At 48.6% G+C, this 25,011-nt stretch overlaps 3 protein-coding genes across 3 annotated transcripts; 2 read left to right on the forward strand and 1 right to left on the reverse strand.

The window, feature by feature from the left end:
* The first annotated feature begins 5,658 nt into the window (after positions 1-5,658).
* On the forward strand, positions 5,659-14,256 carry LOC128732107 (activating transcription factor 3-like). Its single transcript, XM_053825269.1, has 4 exons — positions 5,659-5,805; positions 9,313-9,444; positions 12,359-12,565; positions 12,646-14,256. Exons 1-4 carry the CDS (start codon positions 5,665-5,667, stop codon positions 14,254-14,256), a joined length of 2,091 nt encoding a protein of 696 aa, XP_053681244.1. The 5' UTR covers positions 5,659-5,664.
* Positions 14,257-20,062: 5,806 nt separating this feature from the next.
* LOC128730556 (ATP-dependent DNA helicase DDX11) lies at positions 20,063-22,916 on the reverse strand. The gene is made up of 3 exons (XM_053823616.1): positions 21,072-22,916; positions 20,817-21,014; positions 20,063-20,740 (listed from the first exon to the last, which is right to left on the reverse strand). Exons 1-3 carry the CDS (start codon positions 22,914-22,916, stop codon positions 20,063-20,065), a joined length of 2,721 nt encoding a protein of 906 aa, XP_053679591.1.
* A 217-nt stretch (positions 22,917-23,133) lies between these two features.
* LOC128720873 (splicing factor 3B subunit 4) lies at positions 23,134-24,763 on the forward strand. Its single transcript, XM_053814609.1, has 2 exons — positions 23,134-23,167; positions 23,366-24,763. The coding sequence occupies exons 1-2, from the start codon at positions 23,134-23,136 to the stop codon at positions 24,568-24,570; spliced, it is 1,239 nt and encodes a 412-aa protein (XP_053670584.1). The 3' UTR covers positions 24,571-24,763.
* Positions 24,764-25,011: the final 248 nt, after the last annotated feature.

The following is a 25,011-nucleotide window of genomic DNA, read 5'->3' on the forward strand; positions in this document are numbered from 1 at the left end:
AGTTTCCCGACGAACGGTAGCCAAGTGGGGTGGCCAATTCAATGGCCCTCCAATCGGTTTGGAGACGCTACGCTAAGGACCTATGCTTCGTACCTTTTTGCCCGACACGTACGTGAGTCTGCCTGCTGGTGAAGCGTCCGATGGCGGTACAAAAGGTGCCGCCTTGCGTTTGCCGAAAGTTTGTCCGCAAACACGTTTTCGTCGTTGACATCAACCGGCACAATGTCCACCGGAACGTCGCAGGCCGGTTGCCAACAAGTGGTGAGTCGTTTGGTCAACACGTCTCGAGGACCCTACCGGTAGCGGGGTTCTTCGATCCTATCATAAATTCGAACCCGCGCATCGATTGCAATCTCACAAAAGGCAATCACGGAAGACGCTAGACCACGATTGCATTTACGTGTTCGTGATCGGACGGGGTTACTTGTCGCTGAAGGCCACGGTAGAACCAGAAGTCGGAAGGTCCTCTCGTCTCGCGTGCGGTATCGATCTGTTATCGAGACAACCGGGATGAGTTGTCTCAGGAAGCATTAGCTCGAAGTGATGTCGACGCATTGAAGAATGCACGAAGGATCTCCAACCGATCGTTCTCCAGCTTATCGCAGCTCATCACGTTGAAACAAAGTGTGCATTCCACTCTCTAAAATCCCCATCACTTCGGAATGAATTATGCCACTTTGGTGGCAACCACACGAGCGCTGACTCCACTTGCCTTATTTCGTGCTAATTGGTGAAGTAAACGGTGTGCTTGAGATGAAGGTTTTGGTTTTTTTTGTTCGAAGAAGAGAAACAACTAACGAAGCGACACCGCGAAAACGGTTGCCAAAAGAGCTAGACAAATAATGGCGGCACCCGGAATCGGGTTTTGTTTTGAAGATGTCACCGCGGCGTCAAAAGATCCGTAAAGAGGTTAGGAAGCGACGAAGACCCGGAATAATGCGCATTTAAATTACAAAGCATCCCTCTACCGGATGGTGTTTTTAAGGCTTTAACCGTTTTTTCGTTGGTAAAGTTCCTACGAATGAACATCACTTCACCAAAAGCTCAGAACAAAGGGTGGCATGAACGATGGCATAAAGCCGACTCCATAAGATCTATTAGACACTTCCTCGCCTACCAGAACGGTCACCCATGGCAACAGTTTGGTACATGGATGCGTCTCGACAAAGACGTCGCAATATTCTGCTCTTCTCGCAGCCGAGGCGTCTTTACCCTATCAATGTTCATTTTTCAAACGCCATGCAAAAAGGAGGGATGTCATAAAACGGAGAGAAATAATCGTAAAAGCCCTTGTCTCCAAGCCGTCAAGCCAGCATGGGCAAATGAGACGTTCCACATTCCGAACCGCCGCCAGGAGCTGGCGTAAAAATTCTAAAAACAATGCCAACATAAAGGCGTCGACCAGAAGGCACCGCGTGAACGTGCGCCACGTTCACGATCTAAATTATGATGCCCATCAACATCCAGTTCACGCGACAATGTGTCGTCGTCGGTGTACCGTCTCTATTGAGGTTACCATGGACACTCGCGCTTTACGTTCCACAGAAGGGTGCTTACGGACCGACGGGATGCCTCGACACTCTCATCCGCCGGCACATGCATACATTTGCTGTCGCAATAAAAACTGCATTATATAGGAATTTGCATATCGCCTCCACGTAGCATTGAGCGACGACCACCGACGAACTGACGCTCCAGTACTAAAAGCCCTTGCAAGCTGGACCTGGCAGCAGCTCCATCTGCCACCGGATCCCATCCGGAGGTGCTGTTTGGTCATATATTTTGTCGTGTGCTCTTGCACAGGTGTGGCGAAACACCCGCATGGAGGCGGAGGCCTTGTTCCAGGCGCCTGTTTCATCCGGGTTTCGTTCTACAGGTGGTTCTCGCAGGAAGGGGTTTCGACAAAGAAGTACAACCTCGCGGCAACGGAAGTACGAATGTGGTTGCGTGTTGAACACCGCTCGACCGGATGCGGGTCATATGGCGTACCCGTTTGGGTGTGCGGGTTTTCGCGAAACCACAAAAAGCACTTAAAAAACTCACCCTCTCCGTCCGAAGTGGCCCCGCGTCAGTGACCGATTTTATTTATAAATTTCTTGTAGTCAAATGCCACCCCCACTCGGGGTTTAACCGATCGACGTTCGAGCTCGAACCGATCGAGACAGTTTTAGGACGTTTTACCGACGACCGATGAGTAGAGCTCTGTAAGATCGCGAATGCATTCCTGCCTATCTGTTAGCGTCCTTACATTTAAATCGATGCTCATTTTACCGTTTTCGCCTCGAACGACATTAAACACCCTTTTTAAAACACGAATGCAAATTCATTTCGCCAAAAAAAACCTCGGTTCGTTTTTCCGTCACGCACTGTGCGCCGAATGGCGTGCGCTAAATGAAATGTTATTTTTGCCCTGCAACTTCTTTTTTTTCTCTTTTTCAACACCATGCATCCAGGAAAATAAACTCTCCGTTACAACGCGTCCCGCCTCCTGCTGCGTCGCCCCACCATTCAGGCGTTGCGCAAATTTGCAATCCGTACGCGAATTCACCACACGCGCCTACACACGCGCGTCCCTGATCCGACGCGTATGGAGTCAACGGGACGATAAATTAAATCCTCCGAGTCCTCCGCGTGTCCCTTCGCGCGTTCCACCACAACACAATGGCTATTCATGGTAGGTGGGGGCGCCTACGGGGTGGATACCTTTTAGGCCACCTTCCGCTTTCCCGGCGTGCTTCCGATGCACGCGAATGCAGTTCGTGCTGTGCGCAAAAGAGACTTGACGGAAGAAGAAGCAGAAAAAAAGCGCACACACGAATTGCAACCAAATGAAATGAAATACCGGTACCGGTGGTGCGTGTTTTGGGCGACAATTGATGTGAAATGCAGAAGCGTCTCCATGCGCCATTTTGGTTGGGGGTGGAGTTGTTAAAAAAATGTAATTTCCGCGTATGAGACACCTCTGCTTGATTGCTGGGTTTTGAGGAGGATCCCGTGCCACTGGAGCTCGTTTCTTTATCTCATTAGCGAATGTCACGTTTAACAATCCCGCGATGCTGCTACGTGGTTTTGAGAGAACGGAAGAAGCTGAACAAAAAACACACTCCTCTGTGATGTGTAGCACGTTCACGACATCTCAGACACGTTGCAGCCTCAATCGAACGAATCGGGGTAAGTCCGCCAAAACATCACCCAAGCTGAGTAACGGCTCGTGCCAATTGGTGGCGCTAACAATTAATCATTCGGCACGGTTTTCCCTTGGCTGGCGATTAACGTGATGTCGGAAGAAAACCCCCCTGCGATCTGGAGCTTGTGAGGTGACGTTTTCATGAATCAACCCTTGGTTCTGGCATTATCAGTACTAGAACCGCTTGAAAGTGACATTTACCATCGTGCTGGCGTCTCTCGCTAGCTTACTGTTCTAGTGTACAGCTCCAGACGTTGGACGCTGCTGTAAGATTAGTTTCAGTTAATTAAGCAAAATTGATCATTTCACGAAAAAAAGAGCTGCCAGAAGGCAACTCCAGTGCCGTGATTTATTTGACCCCGAGCCCAGGAACGCTGCGGTACGACCATCTGTCACCGAGTCCCGCAAGATCGTTCACCACGGGCTTCTCTCAGAAGTCGCCACTCTGTCGACCCAACCCGCGCGGTACGTGGCCGTTTGTTTTGTTTTGGTTTGCCAAACAAGGCAACCCAACTTGTGGAGGCGTTCGGTTGAGGTTAACCTCAATACGCCTTAGTGACGGGGTACGATCTCTAGCGATCGAGAGAAGCGCACACCTCGCGGGTACCTGGCATCGCGGTGGGTGTCTTGATTCCTGTGAGCCTGTGATCTTCGCTTCACGTCACCTTCTCGATCGCTTCCTGCAGGAAACGGGGCCCACCGAGAGCTCGGGGCTCGGGGCGCGAATAAATGGCAAAATCTGCATGAATTGGGCTATTAAAATTGGATAACTTATACCTGGTCGCGAACACGCGGGCTGAGGCGAACATAGAGAATAATGACTCGAAGTTACATTTATGGAAGAACGAGGTTCCAACCGTCCGGGCTATTACCGGCGGATGTTTGCCATCTACCGGGAGTACAATATGTCTAGGCGACCTGAAGGGGTGAGTCCACTGTGAAGCGTCCACCGGGTTTCCTCCCAGGTGTGTGGGTGAGGCTTGTCCCAAGTTTCGCTGGAATCCGTTTTTACGATCACCTCCGTCAGCTCGCTGAATCACTCGCCCCTTCTGACAGCGAGAGGGCGTTCTGACCCAACGCCTGCAAGAGTTCACATCCTCGAGCTACCAACGATGTAGTTTTGCTCCCTTTCGTAAAACCCCCACGACAGCAGCAGCAGCAGCAACAATTCTGATAATTAATTAGCTCGCTTCATACCGGCAAACGTACCGCTCCCAGCCAGTTGGCCATAATCGTTAACCGACTTTTTAAACCGTTTTTTTCGTTTCGTTTCCCGTCTCCCTGTTTTGCAGATAAGCTTCCGGATTTCGGTTCCTCGGAGACTCACGACCAATCAACCGCGAAACAACAAGTGCATAAATCAACCGCACCAATCCGTGTGCGGTCGCTGGAAGTGCATCGTGCAAGTCCTGTGGTGTTGAGTTTCGCCTTGAGCCGCCGGTGAACCGTTTAACCCAGTGCCTTCGCTTGTGCGCCCGATAGAAGACGTTTACGGGAAGTAGTTCTAGCCCGAATTTCATCCCCGCGCTATTGCAACACCCTGTGCCAATGCGTTAATCGCCTGTGAAGTGACAGTCAGAACAAGCGGTCGCGATTTGAAGAGAAACGATTGAACAAAACGTTCGTGTGCATCCACTGGCGGTGCATGGCAGGAAGCATATTGTGATTTAATTTTATGCAAAGCACACACACAAAAAACTACCTACATATACAAAACGTACAATCAACACAACTATTTAAAACGCAAATCTATTTAAACATACCGTATACTACCCAGGGGAAGCCCTGCGACATCTGCAAACATCCATACTAAATCTGTACCATTTAAAGCTAAGCTCGTGCATAGTGTGACCGGCAAGGAGCTGCTATAACTCGGAAATAAACACAGTACACGTGTGCTAGGGCTACACCTTCATCAAAGGGCTCTTTCAAATTCAAGGTGTCATTTTTTCGAGATCAAGATCGAGCAGTGTGAAAATCTGAAGAAGCGAACATAAACCCATTGTGGCAATCGCCAGTAATCGAAGTGCGAAGCAGACGTGAAGAAGTGTATTCGAAATATCTGTGATTCATTAATTCTGTTAATTCTTTTGTGTTTGTTTGTTTTTGTTTTAGTCACGACACGCGTGAGCTCTTAAAGTTGTATGTTTTCTTATAACGATCCGTCAATCTTGCGACCACCTGCGGTTGGTTGCTCCGAAGCAAAGTGCCACAAACACAAAACGAACGAACGAACGAAACGACTCGGTAGAGCGCATCGAGGATAAGAAGCTAGCTCATAGTGCAAGTGTCTAGTAGTACGAGATATCGCAACGAAACGTCAAACGTGAAAGCTCGGGAGAATTAAATTCACCTCAGCATCTTAGTCATCCATCGTTAAGTCCTTTCTTTTCGCTTTGGTTGCGAAGCAACAACTCCATCCTTTGAACCACACCATCACTCTCATCCACCTAAAAGACGCGAATCACAAAGACAAAATGTTCAACACAAACCTCAGCCTCACCGTGCCATCGCTCATGATCATGGACGGTGGTACTCCCAGGACTCCGGAGATCCTGAATTCGCTCATGGCCATGACAAATCCGCTCGAGTACTCGTATCCAGTGAACAACTCACAGGTAAGCACTAGGAACTGGCGCTATGTATCATGATCTCGTGATCAGCTCTCTTGTACTCCGACCAGCAGGATATTCTCGAGTTCCTCTTTTGGCACGAGATTTTCACGAGACCTTCGAAGTAAGACATTCCAATTTAACGGTGCATGCTTAACTTCACCACCATTTGTCAGCTCAGAAACTGGAGCAACTGTTTGATGAAGTTTTGAAGTCAGTTTCAAAGCCATCCCATGGCAACGAACTGGATCTTGATAACTTCCGCTAGTCTTCATTTGCATAACACATTCAACAGCGCCGGTGAAGCGCCGATAGCATCTTAAATACACCTCCGCAACCTGGCGCAGTCCACGCGTCACGATTAACGAGCTCCATTTCTCTCGCAGCTCGGTTGCATTCATGACCCCTTGTGGGATCTCGCCGGCTAGAACCTCTGCTAGTTTGTCGCTCTCTGCCATGTACGCGTGTGGGGAGTGCGGTAATTCAATCAAATACCGATAAAAATCACTCAGCGAATAAAATCTAATTTACTAGGGCTAGCGGTGCCTCGTGGTACCAGTCGGCCATCAACACCGGCTGCCATTGTGTGGTATGTCACGGAATGTACGGCCCGTGGCTGATTAAATCCAGAGCATTTAAGCTGCACGCGGAATGCCACCCAAATTTCGGTCAAAGTCTACCTCGTCAACGAGCACCACGAGACCACAATTCTTCTTTCAATCAGCTCTCGACAACGGTTCAACACCAACCAGCGGGATCTCTCGAATGCTACCGATTGTTCAAGATCCTAGCGTACAGTTACTGACACTCGGTACGACGCACCTCTGGGTGAAACGAAACGCACCTTACCCAAAGGGGAAACTCTCTTTCCTGAGCGAACCCTTACACAAACACGCATAAATCTCAATCAAACTCCAGACTAGCGTGAATTTGTCTCCCCACATGAAGCACCCTGACGTCGCATAGTGGCTGTAGGGCGTTTTTGGCTCGAGAATGAATGAAAGAGTACCACGCCGTATCAAAAGAGGTCGCCCGCGGAACTAGATCTTGATTAAGCTCAAAGGAAATTGCCGCTACCACAATGGCCACGGTACGGGCGCCGTTGTCGCACGCGGTTGCGATCGGTTTCTATTCTCGTCTCTTTTAGAAAAAAGAATTGAGAATGAACACCAAACCCAACTCCCACGGGTGAGGTCGGTAAAGGCAGTAAGTCCGAATGGAGACCATAAATCTTCCTACACGTGCGTACTCGCGTGGTACATGCAACATGTTCCTACCAGGCTCTCCTTCGCCGCAGGCACACCTCCTTAGGGTCGTCCCGTATGCCCTTGGTCCGGGTTACACCTGCCACCTGACCCTGCAGAACGCGAAATATAGCACGCTCCCGAAGACATGAGGTGCGTGCATGGACGTGTGCTCCAAAACAACGGCACGGAGCGAATGCAATAACAGAATGAACGAAATCATCAACCAAGCAACCCTGAACCTTCACAGTTTCGCTGCTGGACTCGATGCTAGATCTTGGCATGCCATGCAGCAGTATCTCCCTCTCACGCCCTTTTGGGCTTTCTCGCTCTCTCTCTCTCTCTCTCGCGCGCACACGCTGGTTGTCTACGAACATTCCCAATTATACGGCCCAACCCGGCTGCCCTATCGTTATCACCCCCAACGGGAGGGGTTCGTTTCGCTCGAGAACGGAACGAACGAAAAAGCGCCAGGAGGCAAGGGCGCGCACAGGAACTGCCATGCCCTTCGACAACTTCCGCCGACGCCGCTCAACACCCGGGGGCAAATTAAAACGACGGAACCGAGCGAAACGAAACGGGGGAAAAAATATACTAAAAACCATGTGTATGGAAGGGGAGGTGTGTGTGTGTGCTTCGTTCCAGTCATGGCGCCGCCATCAAACGAGCTTCCCGCTGGGCCACCCTTCAGCGGACGGACTGAGGGAGTTGTTTGAAACAATGTTGTATTAGATTTTATTACCTCTCCTAACCTTACTTTTTTGCGTTGATTAGGAAGCGCGCAAGAGAGAGAGCGAGAGATAGTGAGTTAGGGGTGAAAAGATGGCGGAAGGTTGGGTTAGGTTGGATTTTTTCACACCTCTACCTTCGTGCCGCGTGTCGTACGGCAATTCCGCGACTCCGTGATAATAATGCCCTGCCCTTCGCATTTTCCACCCTTTTCCCGCACCCCCATCCATACGCACCCCCTAGGGTGTCTCCCTAATGATCGTTGGACACCCTCTCGTCCGAGCGCCCGAGCTCCACCCGCACAAGCCACACAGACGTGTTGTCGTTAAAAAAGCGATGCTAAAACAATGGAGCTTCCTTCCGCCTTCCACTTTCCCCACCCGTTATCGGCGTTCCACTAGACGAGAGAGAAAAAAAAAAGAAAACCCTCCCAGCGCAAATGGGTGAGGTTGGAAATTAAGGAGAAACCGCGAATGAAGGCGTACGAAACCGCTCGAATGAAGCTAGCGGAGAGCTTCTCGAACCGCATTTCCACCGATTCTTACGCTCACTAACGCTAATTTACATGCCAATGCAGTTCCTTTGATTGGTACCCCGACGGTGGGTGGGGGTGGTGTTGATCACCCCCCCCCCCCTCCCCACGGGTGGTGTGTTTGACAGCAAGCACAAGGTTGAGGGTAACATTAATTTATGTCACCCCTCCCACCCCCCCCCCCCAGGCCATCCTTCACACCCCGGCACGTTCTATCGATCCGCGCTGGATGATGGATTTCCCAAAAAGGCGACCCATTTCCGTTCCGGCCCGCATTTCCGGCCTACCCCGGAAGAACCGATTGGCCGAACCGGGCTTGGTCGGTGAACGAAGGAGCCTGATTTGAGCGGACTGATAACGAGTTCGCCACACCCACCACGGATCGGTTCCGCCGGTGTCAACGTACCGCGAAAATGGGAGACTCCTTCGTGGAAAACCACCCGTGGTGAGGGTTGGGTGTGCTTTTTATCAGCCTATCGGCGCTTCGATTCGGTGACCTACAAACCGCGCGACCTGGTGGAGTTTTTTTTTTCATTTTTTTCTTCTTCTATAAACCCTCAAGATGAGTCGCTCCAGATAAGCGTGGAGTTCTGCGGCGCCGAGTTGTGCTCCACCAATGCGTGAATGAAACAAACGCACATCAAATATGACCGTTGATTAATTATTTCTTGCACGAACACCTTCCCATGCGCGGGCCTCATTTCCATAGAATGTGTCGTGAAATGTGCTGGCGCATTGTGTTGGGCCCGGTTTGACGACACTTTTATGGTCCGCCGGCGTGCCGAGTGTTAAAGGACCATCTTTCGTTAAAACGTAGCTCACTAACAACCGCTCATCACGGGAAGACATGTCAATGAGCTTGGGTTGGTCTGCTCAAGAGACCTCAGAAGCTGAAACTGACCCCCTTTTGATCATGCGCTGCGTCCGTTACTACGTTAATTAATTAAAAAATCGATACCTCCACGAGCAGGTGGTTAATGATGCCATGATTTCTTCTCCAATTACCAGACCTCACTGAACGACAGCCATTCCAACAGCTCCGACTCACCGCTCGACTCACCGGCCAGCCAACACCAGCCACATCTGTCGCAACCCCAGCAACATCTCCTCCACACCGGCAAGACGCCGAGCGTACAACAGGTAAATGAACTGTGGAACCAAACAAATCAACCTTCTCCTCCAGCAAACACCGAACCGGGGGGCTTCGTTTGCATGGCCTCCAAAGGCCTCCCGAACGCCTGAAGCATTCCACATTTGGCAAACAGGCCCCTTGCTCCCACGTCTGAGCTCCAAAAACCTGTGAATGGATTGACGACGGAGAACCTCCAACCTTGCAGAGAAAGGAACTGCCGTTTATCGCCCGGGAATCGATCGCTTGGGTTGCGGATGTGTTTGGCAATTGTTTCGTCCAACTTTCGCCGCATGTCGCGAGGTGGGCAGAGAGCTTTTCTTTCTTTTGTTCCTCTTTTTCTTCTTCTTCTTCCGTGCGCGACTCAAACCTCCACACAATGGGGCTATAACGTTTGTCCTGCGGAATGTCCCAAAAACCAAATGTGGCACGTGGACATCGCGGCGAACAGATCTGACTCTCCCGCACACAATCAAGCATTTTGGGGATTAATTTTGGGGGGAGGAACCGGTGCCTAAATCCCTCCAAATGGTAGTAAACGAACGAATTTCGATCTTCGAGCCCACGCTGCGTGCCGACTTTGTGGACGAGGTTCTTTTGCGGATCCTCTTCGGCCGGTCCATTGATCTTCGCGTGAATAGCCTCCAATCAAGGTCTTTCGGTGTCCGGTAGGAAGCGATCAATTTGTGTTCCTCATTCAGTCTCCAATGACGATAATTACGGAACACCGGACCTCGGGGACCCCGACGGCATGCGATTAATCAGCAGCGCGTTAAGCATTTTAGCATATTTTTTGATATTCAAAATGCTAAATGCTCACCTTCGCGTGGTGGCATCTGCGTTTGGCCTTTGAACAGCCATTTGTTATCAAGCGCAAATCGGGGGTTGCAAATCGATGGCAAAGTGCAACTGCCGCTGTCTCGCTTAGGAAACCATTACCCACACGACGCCATTCGTCAAAATTCCTCGAAAACCATCGATCACGAGTGATCATCTTCGGTTGGCTCCACGAAGATGTTGCCATCGCATATGATCAAAAAAATATATACAAATTTATTTAACACTTTGTAAAGTAGCCCATGCATGTGTGTGTACTTGGATGAATCCCAATTCCATCAAAAAGTGGTTCTGCAACTTCTGCGCCCAATCCAGTGCATCCGGCCCAACGAAAGCTCGCTAGCTGTTTGGACCGAAATTCTCCACCCCAAAGCCAGCTCCCATCAGGCTCCATCTCTACCCCTTTTTCTTGCGCGAGGTCAATCATCCGCGAGCTGTTTGCTTTTCAACTTCGCGGCCTCCATCACCTCCCTTTCTCTCTCTCTCTCTCTCTCTCTCTCCCTCGCCCCCATCGATTCCCCCACTTCCCAAACACTCCCAAATGCTGATTGATGAGTCTTGCGAGGCAAACATCGCAAACCAAACCAAATTCGACGCCCACAGTGCGACATCGCGCGCGAAACCACCCGGGACTGCTCTCCGGAATCCGTGGGGCGATCCTGGAACGATCGCCAACCCCAGGCACGTTCGCACTCGCATTTGCATACCGAAAAAAGATCATGCGGAGAAGAAAAGAACGATTCCCGGATCGTACGGCAAACAACGAGCTGGCCGGCTCAGGTCCCGGGTGGCCACGGCGTAAGGTGTTCGCTTTCTTCTCGCGGAAAGCGTACGTCGTCTCTCACGCGGGACGACAAATGCCACATGTTGGCGTGATTTCGAAAGCCATGCCCTCCTCCGGATGCCCTTCATGAGGAGTCATTTTTTGGGGATTTTTGTTGCCGCTGTTATCTTGCATTGCGCCGTGTGGCTCCCCGGGAGATATCCGATCGCTCGATCTCTCGTACCGCAGTGGGAATATGGCTAACTGGAAGGTTTGCTGTTGCAATCGGGCGAACAAGACGACGAACGGAGCGAACGAAGTGAGAAGATTTTAAAGCGAAAAGGCGAACCTCAAAATTTGCGGCCTACAAATGCGCAGCCTGCGAGGGAGATAACACGTGAAGATAACGAAAAGTGACTCGCCCCGGTATGGGGAAATAATTTTTCACGCTTCCTTTTGGGCCTGGGCTCCAGATGTAGCTTTAAAATAAATAATACCGCATATAAGTCACCCGACGCAGCAGCAGCGGCAGCAACTAGCGATCGCGACCCCCGGCCGGGTCAATTATGTTGCTCGGCGGTTGGCCACGTTTCGGTCTTGAATTATGTTTATGCGCACGTTACGGCGTTTATTCCAGAAGCAGGCTTTATTTGCGGAACAGAAGAATTATAATGTCCGTTCTGTTTATGTTCGGGGAGCTCGTTTTGGTTGCATTATTTTACGGTGAAAAAATGGCCATCATCATCGCTTTTTGTTTAGGTGATTTAAAAAAGAGAGTAAAACACACAATAAAGTAACACTGGCACCGCCAATGCAGGAGTAATCTATTTCTGAGCATAAGCTACAATCAAAGAAGCCTTATGTAATTTTGAAACCCCCAAAAACCCTTCCCAACAAGCATTTCCCGGCGTGACTCGGTAGGAGCAAATATACGTTCTTGCGTACTTGCTACCAGAGACACATAACTGACACCTTGAACGCGTCACGATCGCATTTTATTAGTCGCACCCCGCGACAGACGTATATTTTTTTATTCGTCTATCTCGCCGGTACCCAAAATTCTTCGCATTCTAGTGAACGAGTGCTTGTTTTGCGTTTACATTTCACTTCACACACTTTGCACTTCATACAACGAAGATGGTGGCCACAGAGCACGAGGGAAAACGGTGGGAAAACCGATTTGCACGATATCGTGCCGTAGCTGTTGGGGATGCCGGTTGAATTACTTGACAAGTTTAATGTCGTGCCGAATTGAAAGACCGGGCGTTTCTGTAGCACGCGGACTTAACGCGTAATTTCGAATTCTTTTCTCTACGGCTTCTCAGACATGCTCGCAACTCATCAAGGAGGGTGTGAAGCTGCTCATCCAGAGCAAGCGGAAGCACAGTGGCGGTGATTCGAGTGATGGAAACGAGTCATCCAGCACTCCGAAGGCGAAGGTTGCCCGACGGCGTGAAGTCTCCCTCACGGATCACCAGGACACCAGCGAGGACGACATTGACTCCAAGGCAAGCCCTCGATCAACGGTCGCGGTAAGTGTAGTGTTAGATGCTGCCTTTTTAGATGGCAAGAAGTCAAGACAACCTCTTGTTCTTGCTCCTATCGCCAACAGCTGACACCAGAGGACGAGGATCGACGCCGGAGACGACGTGAACGGAACAAAATCGCCGCCACCAAGTGTCGCATGAAGAAGCGCGAGCGAACGGTCAACCTCATCAACGAGTCGGAGACACTCGATGCCCAAAACAAGGAGCTCAAGTCACAGGTCAGCAAGCTGGAGACAGAGTGCCGGAAGCTGCTCGAGGTGCTGCAGGCTCACGGACCAACGTGTGTCCATCAGAAGGGCTACCAACCACTTCCATCACTCTCGACCATCCTCGGAGGCAACAGTGGTGGGAAGTACCTTAACGATCTGAACTACCTTGAGTCGAACGCATCTACCGGAGGACAGAGCGCTGGAGAAGTCAAGTACTCTGAGTGCTTGAAGTCTACCGGAGGCTCGTCCACAGGTTCTCCAGCCGCTCTACTTCCTCCCGGATACTGCAAACTCTCACCAACGGAACCGACCGCCTTTGGGTTGCTAGAATCGTCCCCGGACCTGGCTGTTGAATCGATGCCGAAAGCGGAATACATTCCCGTGATGTCCTCCGCAGCTTCCAGCCCCGTCAGCCAACCAACGAAGAGGACGAAACCAGGACCTAAGCCTCGACAACCTCGACAATCCCAGCAGAAGGCGTCGGCTACTCCTGTGACGTCCAGTCTACCGTCCATGGTCAGCAATGGCAATGGTGGAAACGGAGGTTTTAGCACCAGCAAAGGGAATCCTTTGATCGTTGCAACTCTCATGACGTCCACACCCTCGTCTTCACCGTCGTCCGTACCATCACCGTTGACGGTTAGCAACTCCGTCCCGAGTATGAGCGGAATGAACTCGATGGTGGCCCTAGGAACAACCGACGAGGATGATTTCATGTTGAAGAGCGAGCTGATCGACACGCACAGTCCTTACACGACGGTGCAGAGTGCAGATCGGTTCCTTTTCGATGCCTCCCTCGACCTGTACAACAACAACAGCCCTCTGAACGCCGCTCTCAACTGTGGCACGTCCCACCACCAGCAGCAGCAGCAGCAACAACAACAGCACCACCAACACAACCATCACCTGCAGCAGCAGCAACAGCAACAACAGCACAACACCAACCTAAACAACAACAACAACAACCCGAGCTTAGTAAACGAGAACGATAAGCTCAACCACCTGAACGCCATCAAGGAGAACACCTCCAACACGCTGCTCGAGTTCAGTGCCAGCTTCGAGACACTGAAGCCGGCTACGGTGGACTACTCGCAGCAACAGCAGCAACACTCCAGTGGAATGCATCATCAGCAGCAACAACTGGACAGCATGCTAGTCGGAGATCCCAACATGGGTCATCTTCTGCATCATCAATCACCACAGCAAAACCACGCCCAACATCACCATCAACACCAGCAACAGCAGCAGCAACATCACCAACAACAGCATCACCTTCAGCAGCAGCAGCATCAACACCAGCTGCAGCATCACCTCCAGCAGCAACACCAGCTGCAACAGCAACACCTGGACATGTTGGTACCGGTGTCAAACGACTTCCTGCTACTTGCCGACGATGATCCGACGGGATTCACCGATCTGGATAGTGGCATAACCGCGTACAGCAGCATTAACGGATGTCTAGCGTGACCCGCGTCCTTTGACACCTAAAACACACCCAACTGCGAATTCTCTGTAGACCTTGATTAGTCAGAAGTGACGCTACACAACAACACCCCTGTTCAGCAACGTTTCTCCCGCAAATGAGCTTTCGTCTTCTTCCGTCTGTCTTCCCGGGACCTATCTTTCATCATACTCATTTCGCATCAGCCGTGAACCCGTGCTAAAAGAAAAAAGACATGCTGCGCTTTTTTTTGAACAAAATTCCTGAAAACCATCCCGAACATGCAAACGATCGATGAAAAGCTGACACCTGAACAAAAGTGCGCTTGATCGTCACTCCCCATCGCAGCCTTCGGTTTGCAGCTTTCTGCAAGTTTGATTATACGCAAAGATGGCCGTTTTTTTTTGCTGTTGCCATTGGCAGCCGCCATCTTTCCGCCCTGCGGTGGTGTTGAGGTTAGGCGTCAAAGCCGTTCGATTCACTCGGCCGTGGGCCACACACAGCTCGTGATGGGGTGGGATTTTTTTTCCCGCTTCCAGTTAAGGGGTTCGCTTTTGCGAAAATCGGCCTTTTGATCGGTGCACCGACCATTAACGTCTCTTCCATCGGTCACGCGGCAGAATTTACATATGGCAACATCTATAACAGGCAGGAAAAGAAGGAGAGAGGGTGGAGAGGGGGGGGGCGGGTTGAGAGGAGACCAAAAAACAGACACACGCACACACACACACACACATGGCACGACGCATCAAAAGCAGGAAAAACGAATGGAGTGAGACGCGCGAAAACGAAAAGATCGGAAATGCATTCCTTTTTCGAGTGTAAGGTTCAATAATCGTATCTCATTTTATTACTACACTCTACTGAATGTTATCGTTATTATTAATATTATTATTCTTATTCCTATTACTATTATTACTGTGACTATCTTCTTACCGGTGCTTTTCCTTTCCGCTCCTTTCGTTCCATTCCGGCACAAGTTTCCCTTGTGGCTGCGAGCCTGTTTGTGCGTTTGTGCGCGACGTTTGTGTTTTCTTTTCCCCTTCTCACCCTCATTTACTTGATGCGCTTTTTTCTCCATTCGGCTTAGCGTGAGTTGTCGAATTTCGCGGCCTACACTTGGCAAGCATTCAAAGATCCCAAAAACACCCTTTTTTGCCTTCACACCCGCAAGCTAATTTTTGTCAACCAACGTTTTTCCCTCACCTGTACGCCGGCATCTCCGTCATACTGTACAATCAAGCTCTTTTTTCAACTCTCTCATCTCCGTTTTCGCGCTACCAAAGTTCGCGCCAAAAGCCGCACAGCGACGAACACGCGAACGCGAGAACAAACCGCACAAAATCGAGCCCATCCCCATGGTAACAGCGCGAAACGGCTCGAAAGGGAGATCATAAGGCAACCAACAACATGAAAAAAAAAGATCCACTCTGCTATTATACTGACTCCGGTTTGGCTCAAAAATTCGGCTCACCGTCGTACGCAGCAAGTAAATTCATTAATTAAATTACCATTTGCCGTCGGAGCCGGCGATGGGGACACGTGAGGGAAAGATGCGCGGTACCTCCTTCTCGAACGCGAGAGGAGGATTAAACCATATTTGTTCGGCCATTACCGGGATTATACGCGAAGTAAGCCTGATTGATACAGCCTTCGGAGAGCCTTCTTGTGTGGGGTGGTGTTTCCGCGAATAGCCGCATTCGAGCTTGAAAGGAGCGCAAATGGTCCAAACCTCAACATTCCATCGTGAAGCGACAAAAAAAATAAAGTATACCATGTTAGTTTGTACGTCTCGGTGAATCGTTCGGAACCCATCGGAAGGACGCCTTGCGGAAAACGATAAAGCACCGAGAAACCGACGGATGGGCTACGTGGGCAATAAGTAAACGTAATTAATACACTAACTCTTACGTTCGTTTGACCAACGCCTTCGTCTACTATGAGTGGAATGTGGGGCAGTTTAAAGTTTAACAAAAAAGCATAGTTTCGTAGCGTACCGATATCGAACCCTTCTCGATGTGGGCTCGTACCAATCTAGCAACCAACGGAAAGTTACCAATTCTTTGTGAATGTTCTCTGGTGCCATCATGCCAAACGGAAAGTTACCATCCTTTTGATATGGGGGAAAACACCCACACACACACATCTACGAGTACTTTTTGACAAACGTTGAAGTTTTGTTTAAGGGGTTTTATCGCACATTCCCAAGATGGCGGTGCATGAAGCGCCAGGGAATGTGCGGCGTGTTTGCTGAGCGGCAATCATCGCTATACGGGTGCCATACTATTAATGTGTACGTATATACTACATTCATCGCGAGCATGATAACTACAGTCAACTAATGTTAAACCCTACCGAAGCCCTGGTTTCTCGTTCATGACCCTTATTTTTCTGTGTCGTATAAATGTCGTCTCTTAAATATTAATCGTACATTAAGGACATAAGGACTCGTATTCTCTGTTTGCGATGCGCGCTCGTGGGCCAATTTCTCTCTTAGTGACTTAGTGACAACGGACAAATCTCAACCGCACTGAACGAGAAAAATCAGTCTCCTTCAGGATTCGCTGCCGTACAGATCTATCTTGCAAAGCATGGCCAGCGGGTGGATTTTTTCATTGGGCCACGCGATGCGAATGGCATTCGAGATCGAGACGAGCATTTTTTTTTCTTCTAAATGTAGGTGTACTATTTTAAAAGTAATTCAAAAGTTTACTTTTGCACGCGTAGGCCATCTGATCGGGAGAAAATTGCGTCTGCCTTCCCGTTTGATCTCTTTGTGTTTCGTTTTCATTTTTCGATATCGATCGTACAAACCGTGGTGCAGCCTCTCGGGCTTGTCTTGCTGAGCTTCTCTCGAGTCCTTGACAGGAGTATTCTCCTCGGTGCCCCGATTGGACGCGCTGCCATCGCCTGGCCACGTCTTAATGCCGCCACGCGCAGCACAGCAACCAAGACCAATTTAATGTTAGCTAGATTTGGATAAATATATATATACATACATATATTTTAAATGATTACAAACCAACCGAAAGCTTACTGTGAGATCTAGGGTATAGGAAACGAGGTACGATAGAAATGCAACTAGATTGCAGCGAAGACACAATCGCCGACCGTGCAATGGTCGTCGTGCAGCGCACAACGACGAACGTATATATTATATATATAAACTAACACTGGCGCAGCCTTTCGAAAAGGACCTTAAAAGGGCAGAAAGTATAGAGATAAGTACCTATCCTTGGGGAAGAAAAATGAGAGTAGGAATACAAGACAAGTTCACGAATTAATGCAAACCGAATCAATCGTATACCATTCGTAAAGCCCGAAAACAGGTCTTCGAACGCTTCGTTTCCGTAATGTTAAGGAAATGAAATCATTTGGACTGCTTTAGCTTCACTTGTTTTGTTAGACACCTCGTAACATTCACCCGGATGGGATGGCGCAGTGGACTGTTGCGGAAATGTGTTTTCCCATTGCGGTACCATCCGGTTTCCGGCCGGAAGTGCGAGCGGATAAACGCAAAACGCGTGAAGCTAATTTCAAACCCGATACAAACCGTCGCTGATGCCTCCGCCATCGCATGCCTTAAGTAGACAATGCAAAAGTGCGAAAAGATGTATTAATATTGAAGCAAAATAATCAACAAAACTGGATAAAATGCCTTCCTATTTCGAAGAATAGGTTATAATGCATGTTGCTAGTTATTTTTGAATAGAAAAAAAAGCAAACAAATAAATTAACGAACGAACGAAGGATCAACAGGAAAACATACAAAAAAAATGTTCACACAAGCGTATACATGAACCGACAAACGAGAGAAAAATAGACAACAAAATATTAACATTCGATATATTGCGCACATTGCTAGCCTTAGATGTACTGTACGTATTAAATGTATGTTTTATTTTTTCGTATTTTATACAGTTTGCAATGCAACGAGAGCGTTTACGATCACCTCATATTTACCATTTACCGGCTTTATACCGTTGCTTTATAACAAATGACGATAGAATGGAAGAGTGAAAATGTTGCGCATCGATGCCAATCTTTATTTGAATTTTTGATTAATTTTTAATTTTTACAAAAGAAAGTAGGCAACATGAGTGTATTGCGAGTAATCACTACCATCATACATGAGTGTGATATAAAGAGCGGGATCACCAAATGGAGACGCATTGCCGTTGATAATGCAAAACTGATCCTTAAAACGGTGTCTTAATACGAATGGCAATCATAATGCAGACAAGGAATATGAACAGAGTTTTTGTAACTGTCTCTTTACGCTATATTACGCTCTGCGAAAACGATCTTCCCTGACCGTAGCTCTATTAACGATTCACACCCTTTTTTATTGTTCACTTCCTTCAATCGATCACGAAGGTGCTAGAATACGAAACTAGACATGGAAAACAGACCCCGGTTCGCAATTTGAAAGATCTTAGGACTGGAAAAAGAGCGCGAATAACCCTGGAACCGGCCAACCGCCATTTTGTGAGCGCGCGAAGAGATAGAGCTTTCGTATGAATTTTATTATTCTACTTTGTACCTGGCTGTTGTTGGCCTCGTTGATGTTGGCGGACGCGCTTTGCAAGGGTTCAAGAACACTAGCGACGAAACATTCAATTTAACAGCAAAAACATAAAATACAGAAATCTCTTACGTTAGTTAAACCGCGTGGCGTTCAAATGAAAACGCGATAACAATACCGGAATATTCCAGCGAAGATGGGTGGGCTACAAAAGGCGCTAAAAGCACGTTTGTCGTACATCGAGATAGTTCTAAAAGACAAAGCACACATATATGTATATTCTGAAAGCAACCTAAATATCTTCATCTTCCATCCAACATCGTTGAATGAGGAATGCATAGCATGTTTGTAAAACAAATAAAGTACAATGCTCATGTCGCGTATATGTGCGCTTTCAAACGATGCAAACGTGTCTTCATTCCGATCTCTTTATCGGTATTATCCATTCGGATGCTGTTGCTTGGCGAAGCAGGTGCGTCTTGATGCAACCATGTGGCATTGTCGCCATATATCATGTGTAAGTCGCTCTAATGCGATGCAAATGTTAAGTGAACACTGTTCAGCACTAATCGTATTTTGCAACAACAAAAATGTGCAAAATGGCATGTTATGCATCTACTCGTCAACGCTTCTATGTACGCACAAAGTAAGCAAGCAACACTTATTAGTCTCAAGAAATAGATTCAATCCGTAGGAACGAAGGGAACGAACAGGGCGCATTGCTTGTATGTTGCTACCGTACCGTAAACGGCTTTGGCACTTTGAGTTGAATGTTAAGCTTCATGATTGACTAGAAAATCACTGTAAGCAAACGGTAATTACAGCGTTGAAACGCTATCGAAACAACTAAATATGCCCGTTGCACAAAAAGACGTATCTGTACGCATGTGACAGTAATGACGAATGTAAAATAGAGCAGCACAGCTGCTAGGGAACTGGCAAAGGCAGGAAAAATATCTAATGGATACGGTATACCAACATGAAAACTCAACATGATCATCAGTGATCGTGAGTGCTTTAGAGCGCGAATATTTACTAAATATGGCAAGAGAAACGATCGCCTATGATCGATGTAGCGCGTGTTGAAAGAATGTGCGCGTAGCGCAAAGCGAACCATTTCTGTTGCTAGATGGCAAACAAGTTGATTAATGTAAAACTTTACAAAAAAAACCTGTGGTCGGAATCGAAATGATGAGCCGATTGAAAAACATGATGAAAAGAAATACAAACAACATCGGACTAAAATAGCCCACTATAACAACGAGCACGTGTGTACGTTTATATTTCTCGATCATACATCCGATCACTTATTGAGGTTCAGTCGTTTCGACTTCGCGTATCGTTTTATGCTCGCGGAAAAACTTCACCAATTTTCCATGAGCTTGTCCATACCGGTCTACGCATTGCATCTGTTCCGAAATCCATGCCGGCAGCTTCCGGCGAATGCGCTCACTCGTGCAGTAACGTGTGTCGAGCAGGATTACGCCGGCATAGTCCTTGATGTGGCGCACGGCTCGGCCGATGCATTGATTAACAGCCTTCATGCACAAATTTTCGTAGTACTCACTTCCGGCCGACGTCCCGGTCGTAACTTGCATCGCAAGACTTTTATCAAGGTACCGCATCCGTTCGGTTAGCTCCGGACTGGTGCGATTTGGATACGGCAACCCAACGACCACCACGCATCGACCGAGCTCGTCGGAAAAGTTTAAACCCTCACTCAGCTTCCCGCCTACGACGCTCAACATAACGGCCCCGGTGGAGGACCTGGCTGCACGTCCATATTCTACCAAAGTACGTTCAACCGATCCTGATGTTCGTGGTTCACGAAAGATTTTTTTGCGTTCTTCCAACCGGGCCCGATTGCCCGAATCTTCCAGTTTTCGGTAAAACACCTCGAGATAATCGTACGAACTGAAGAACACCACCACACCGTTTGGAACAACCTGGCAGATGTTGAGCAGCGTAGACTGAAGTTCGAGCAACTGTAAAAGGGCAAGTGGTCATAAATCAATTGTACGATGCTATATCAGCTCAGGAGCACACGTTCAATCAACTAACCAGCTCTGGATTCTGTCTATTGCTATAGTTGAACAAAAATTCCTTTCCCGTCGGTCCACGAGCAAGGGCGATTGGAAAGACGGCATCTTTCGGAACCACATGCGGATAGCTTTTTATTGTTATTCGGTCCTGATAGTCGTGGAATGTCTGTGTCGTAAGCTCTTCTACCGGTTGCATTGTCCCTCCTGCTAAAATAACCTATAAATCAAGTTCGATTACTGGAAATGTACTAGATTGTGTTCGCGCGTTCCTTACCGATCGACAACTTTGAATGATTTCCTGGAATCGAGAACCCGGATTTAGTAGCAGATACTTCATGCTTGATTGCGAAGCATCCTTTTCGTTAAACGAAAACAGCACTCGACTATCATCACCCCAATCGTCTGTAAGACTTTCGATAAAATTAAGCAAAGGACGAATCACGTTAACCGTGGGTTGTTGCGATTGGGTCTGGGTGTCATTTTCCTGGCTACTTTCGGCAACTTCCTCTACAGCTTGTTTCGCACCTGTTCGGCCCTTCTTTTGTTTCTTGCGTTTACTATCATCTTCTAGAGTTTTGAGGAGCGACTTCAAACCGCTGGTTGCACTTTTTGACGACATACCGACCTTCGGTCGAACGGACGCAGCATTTTGGTTGAGCAGTTCAGGCGGAGAGCTCTGGGCGAACCCGTGCACCTTTTGTGCTATACGCGTACGTTCGCAAAACGCAAGAATTTCGGAAAGATTCAAATTGAATATATCTCCCTCCAGTAAAAGGTCCTGCGTAGGAAGTATTCGCGAAGATCGTGCCGTGCTGGATGGTTTATCGTCGTTGGATAACAGTTTTGCCAGACGAGTAGCGATAAAAATCAGCTGATTAATACGAAGTAAATTTTTCGTGGTAAATCGAGAAAAATAACGCGCCTTGTAGGCGGACAGTTGCAATTTTGCCTGGCTCAACTGTTGGAGCCGTATCTCTTGACTGTAAATGGCCGATATTGTGTCTAACAGGTTGTGTGCCTCGTCGATGATCAAAATGGAATCCTTCAGTATAATACCAGACTGTTGCCGTGTACGACGGTGCAAAATCATCTGATACGGTACCATCAATACTTGTGCATCGGGAATAGCAGCACGTGAGGCGTAGTAAGGACAAGCTTTCACTCGTTTTCCACCCTTAACCATATCCTCAATGTCCGGAACTTCGAAGACGGTTGCATTTTTCAGTCCTTCTATGGCACGTTGATTATAGTACGGGCAAGATTGTATCAGCTTTCGCCGTTTCTTACTATTACCATCAGATGTGCTTGCTTTATTCTTGCTTCCGTTTTTCTGCAATTCCAAACACCGTTCATTAATCAATGTATTTGTTTTTAATTTTTGAACATCCGGATTGATGCAAAGGCTCTGACGAGATGCTAGGGACATGAGCCGCAAATCCCGAGCGTGCTGCGTTTCTTTCACTTCGCCTACCACCTGGGCAAGCTGTGAATGCGTACGACTGCAGAATATTATTTGAGTAGGTTGGTAGCGATTAGAGTCAGCTTCTAGAGGACGATTCGCTTCCAGTTCTTCGTCGCTGTTGTCACTGGATTCGGGAATTAAATACTCGTCCTCGTCGATTGTAACGTCCCGGTGGAGCGGTTCCTCTTTCAAAGCGTTGTCCTTGGGGCGCATCCAGTGCATTTTCTCCAGAACAGCGTTATCTTTCATTTTAAGTAAGTACTTTTGAAAATCTTCCAGTGATGCCTTGACGTTGTTTAACTCTCCTAATTCTTCACGCTGACCCATGGCGTTGTATTGTCCCGTGATCCAATCATTAGAAACCTCATTCTCTTTCTCCAAGCGGGCAATCTCGATACGTAGTCGCTCTATGCTAGCACCCAACTCCTTTACTACTAGCCGGTCGTAGTCCTTTAGCCAAGTTAATGCCCCACAGGTAAGACTTAACGATTTGCCAGTACCGGTAGGGCTTTCGAATATACCAATCCCTCGATTGTGCAGCACAGTATAGAGCGATTTCATAAAATCCAGCTGGATGTCGTACGGAACGAAAGGGAAAGCGAAATCCGAACCATTCTCTGGGGGACATAGCTGCTTATCTGGCTTAAAAACAGGCATAGTTGTTTAAGTATCACAATAAAGCCACAGAACATGCACACTGCGTGAAATCCACTGTTTTTGTTTGTTTTTATTATAGTTTGGAGAAAGGCGGTTAATGTTACAGTACTGCGGTTTGAATCGGCTGTCAATTTGACAGCATTTTGACAGTTTGTTGCGTCGTTCCAGGATTTTCGACACACACACACACGAATTCGTTCAAAACGCGCATAGAACCATGGCGGCCGGTCCGATAGCAGAGAGAAACCAAGGTAAATTTCATGTGTAAATACGTTTATTCGGCAAAATTTTAGTGTGAAATAGCATCTACAAACATATCATTGAGTGATTACATTCGAATACATCAATTCGAAGGCTCTGTTATGCGCGATTTATTGCTATTTGTGCCGCAATGCCATATTTGTTTACTTTCTGACGCCCAAAGCTCATCTGCATCTTTTGATTTTCAGATGCCACCATCTATGTCGGCGGTTTGGATGATAAAGTTACGGAAACACTGCTGTGGGAGCTGTTTGTGCAAAGCGGTCCCGTCGTGAACGTGCACATGCCCAAAGACCGCGTGACGCAGATGCACCAGGGCTACGGTTTCGTAGAGTTTCTCGGAGAAGAAGATGCCGATTATGCGATTAAAATCATGAACATGATCAAGCTATACGGCAAACCGATTCGCGTAAACAAAGCCTCAGCTCACCAGAAGAGCCTTGACGTGGGGGCCAACATTTTTATAGGCAATTTGGATCTCGAAGTGGACGAGAAGCTGCTGTACGATACGTTCTCTGCCTTTGGAGTGATTCTGCAAACGCCAAAGATCATGCGCGATCCAGAGACGGGTAACTCGAAGGGGTTCGCGTTCATAAATTTCGCGAGTTTCGAGGCCTCAGATGCAGCCATGGATGCAATGAACGGACAATACCTCTGCAATCGGCCTATATCGGTTTCTTACGCGTTCAAGAAGGACTCCAAGGGAGAGCGACACGGCTCCGCCGCAGAGCGACTTTTGGCGGCACAAAATCCGTTGTCACACGCGGATCGACCGCATCAGTTGTTCGCCGATGCACCAGTACCGCCCTCAATGCATCCGGGCATGATGGGTGGCCATCCAATGATGCCTCCGCCGTTGATGGCCCCTCCTCCACCTCCAAGCAACCCATCTGTGTTGCCGCAACCGCCAGTAATGCCTCCGCCGCCTCAAGCACCGGGAGGCTACGGTGGACCAGGGGCTATCCCTCCTCCACCGTTGCCACCTCCGCTAGGAGTACAGCCGCAGCCTCCGTTGCCTGCAGCCCCCATGGGAATTCCACCGCCACCTCGAATGATACCACCTCCACCGTGGCAACAGCCGGGTGCTCCGGCACCGCCAGCTCCCATTGGTGCTCCAGCACCGCCACCAGCTCCATCGGCTCCGTTTCCGCCGCCGCCGCCAGCATTTCCACCTACTGCGAACAACGCTGGACATTTTCCACCACCACCTCCAGCTCCCAATGCACCTCGGCCGCCTCCTCCCGGTGGAATGAGACCTCCACAACCTCCACCACCACAACTGCCCGGATTCCCGCCAAGGCCCCCGGCGGTTGGAGCATTCCCTCCCCAACCGAGATTGCCTCCACCACCTCCAGCAGCACCTTACAACACCGAGGGCTATGGAGCATACTGAACCGTCATTCTCAGGATTGCAGGATAAGTGGACCCTCAAAACGACTACATTTTTACTTCCGTTTTTCCACTGACATGACGCGGCGTTTGTTCTGTATTCGCTTGGCTCGTATGGTACACATTGAAATAAAACTAAACAAAATGGAATTATCAACACCATTTTCCTCCAGTATCAGTTTTTTCTTTTACCATCCATACATTCCCTACCCACATTATGGCGTATCCCTTTTTACCGCAACGAGAGCGCGCACGTGTCGCTGCCTCGATCCCGCCTACGTAGCCTTCTAAACGAAAAGCATATAGCCCTAGGAACACGCACGCACACACATATATATGCAAGAAAGGAGATCATTAGCCCCGAACAACCCCTTCCTGTACAAAGGACGCATCAACATCCACATCATATCGTTGACGATAGCAGTCTGTGGCTCCTTTGATTGAT

Source organism: Anopheles nili, chromosome 2 (assembly GCF_943737925.1).
Source record: "Anopheles nili chromosome 2, idAnoNiliSN_F5_01, whole genome shotgun sequence".
Lineage (NCBI taxonomy): Eukaryota > Metazoa > Arthropoda > Insecta > Diptera > Culicidae > Anopheles > Anopheles nili.

Excerpts from the sequence above, each read along its gene's own strand:
- LOC128720873 (XM_053814609.1), top strand. The coding sequence starts at position 23,134 with ATGGCGGCCGGTCCGATAGCAGAGAGAAACCAAG. Across the intron at positions 23,168-23,365 it reads GATAGCAGAGAGAAACCAAG|ATGCCACCATCTATGTCGGC; the intron begins GTAAATTTCATG and ends TTTGATTTTCAG.
- LOC128732107 (XM_053825269.1), top strand. The coding sequence starts at position 5,665 with ATGTTCAACACAAACCTCAGCCTCACCGTGCCATCGCTCATGATCATG. Across the intron at positions 5,806-9,312 it reads ATCCAGTGAACAACTCACAG|ACCTCACTGAACGACAGCCA; the intron begins GTAAGCACTAGG and ends TCCAATTACCAG. Across the intron at positions 12,566-12,645 it reads GCCCTCGATCAACGGTCGCG|CTGACACCAGAGGACGAGGA; the intron begins GTAAGTGTAGTG and ends TATCGCCAACAG.
- LOC128730556 (XM_053823616.1), bottom strand. The coding sequence starts at position 22,916 with ATGCCTGTTTTTAAGCCAGATAAGCAGCTATGTCCCCCAGAGAATGGT. Across the intron at positions 21,015-21,071 it reads TCATTCAAAGTTGTCGATCG|GTTATTTTAGCAGGAGGGAC; the intron begins GTAAGGAACGCG and ends CTTGATTTATAG. Across the intron at positions 20,741-20,816 it reads ATAGACAGAATCCAGAGCTG|TTGCTCGAACTTCAGTCTAC; the intron begins GTTAGTTGATTG and ends GCCCTTTTACAG.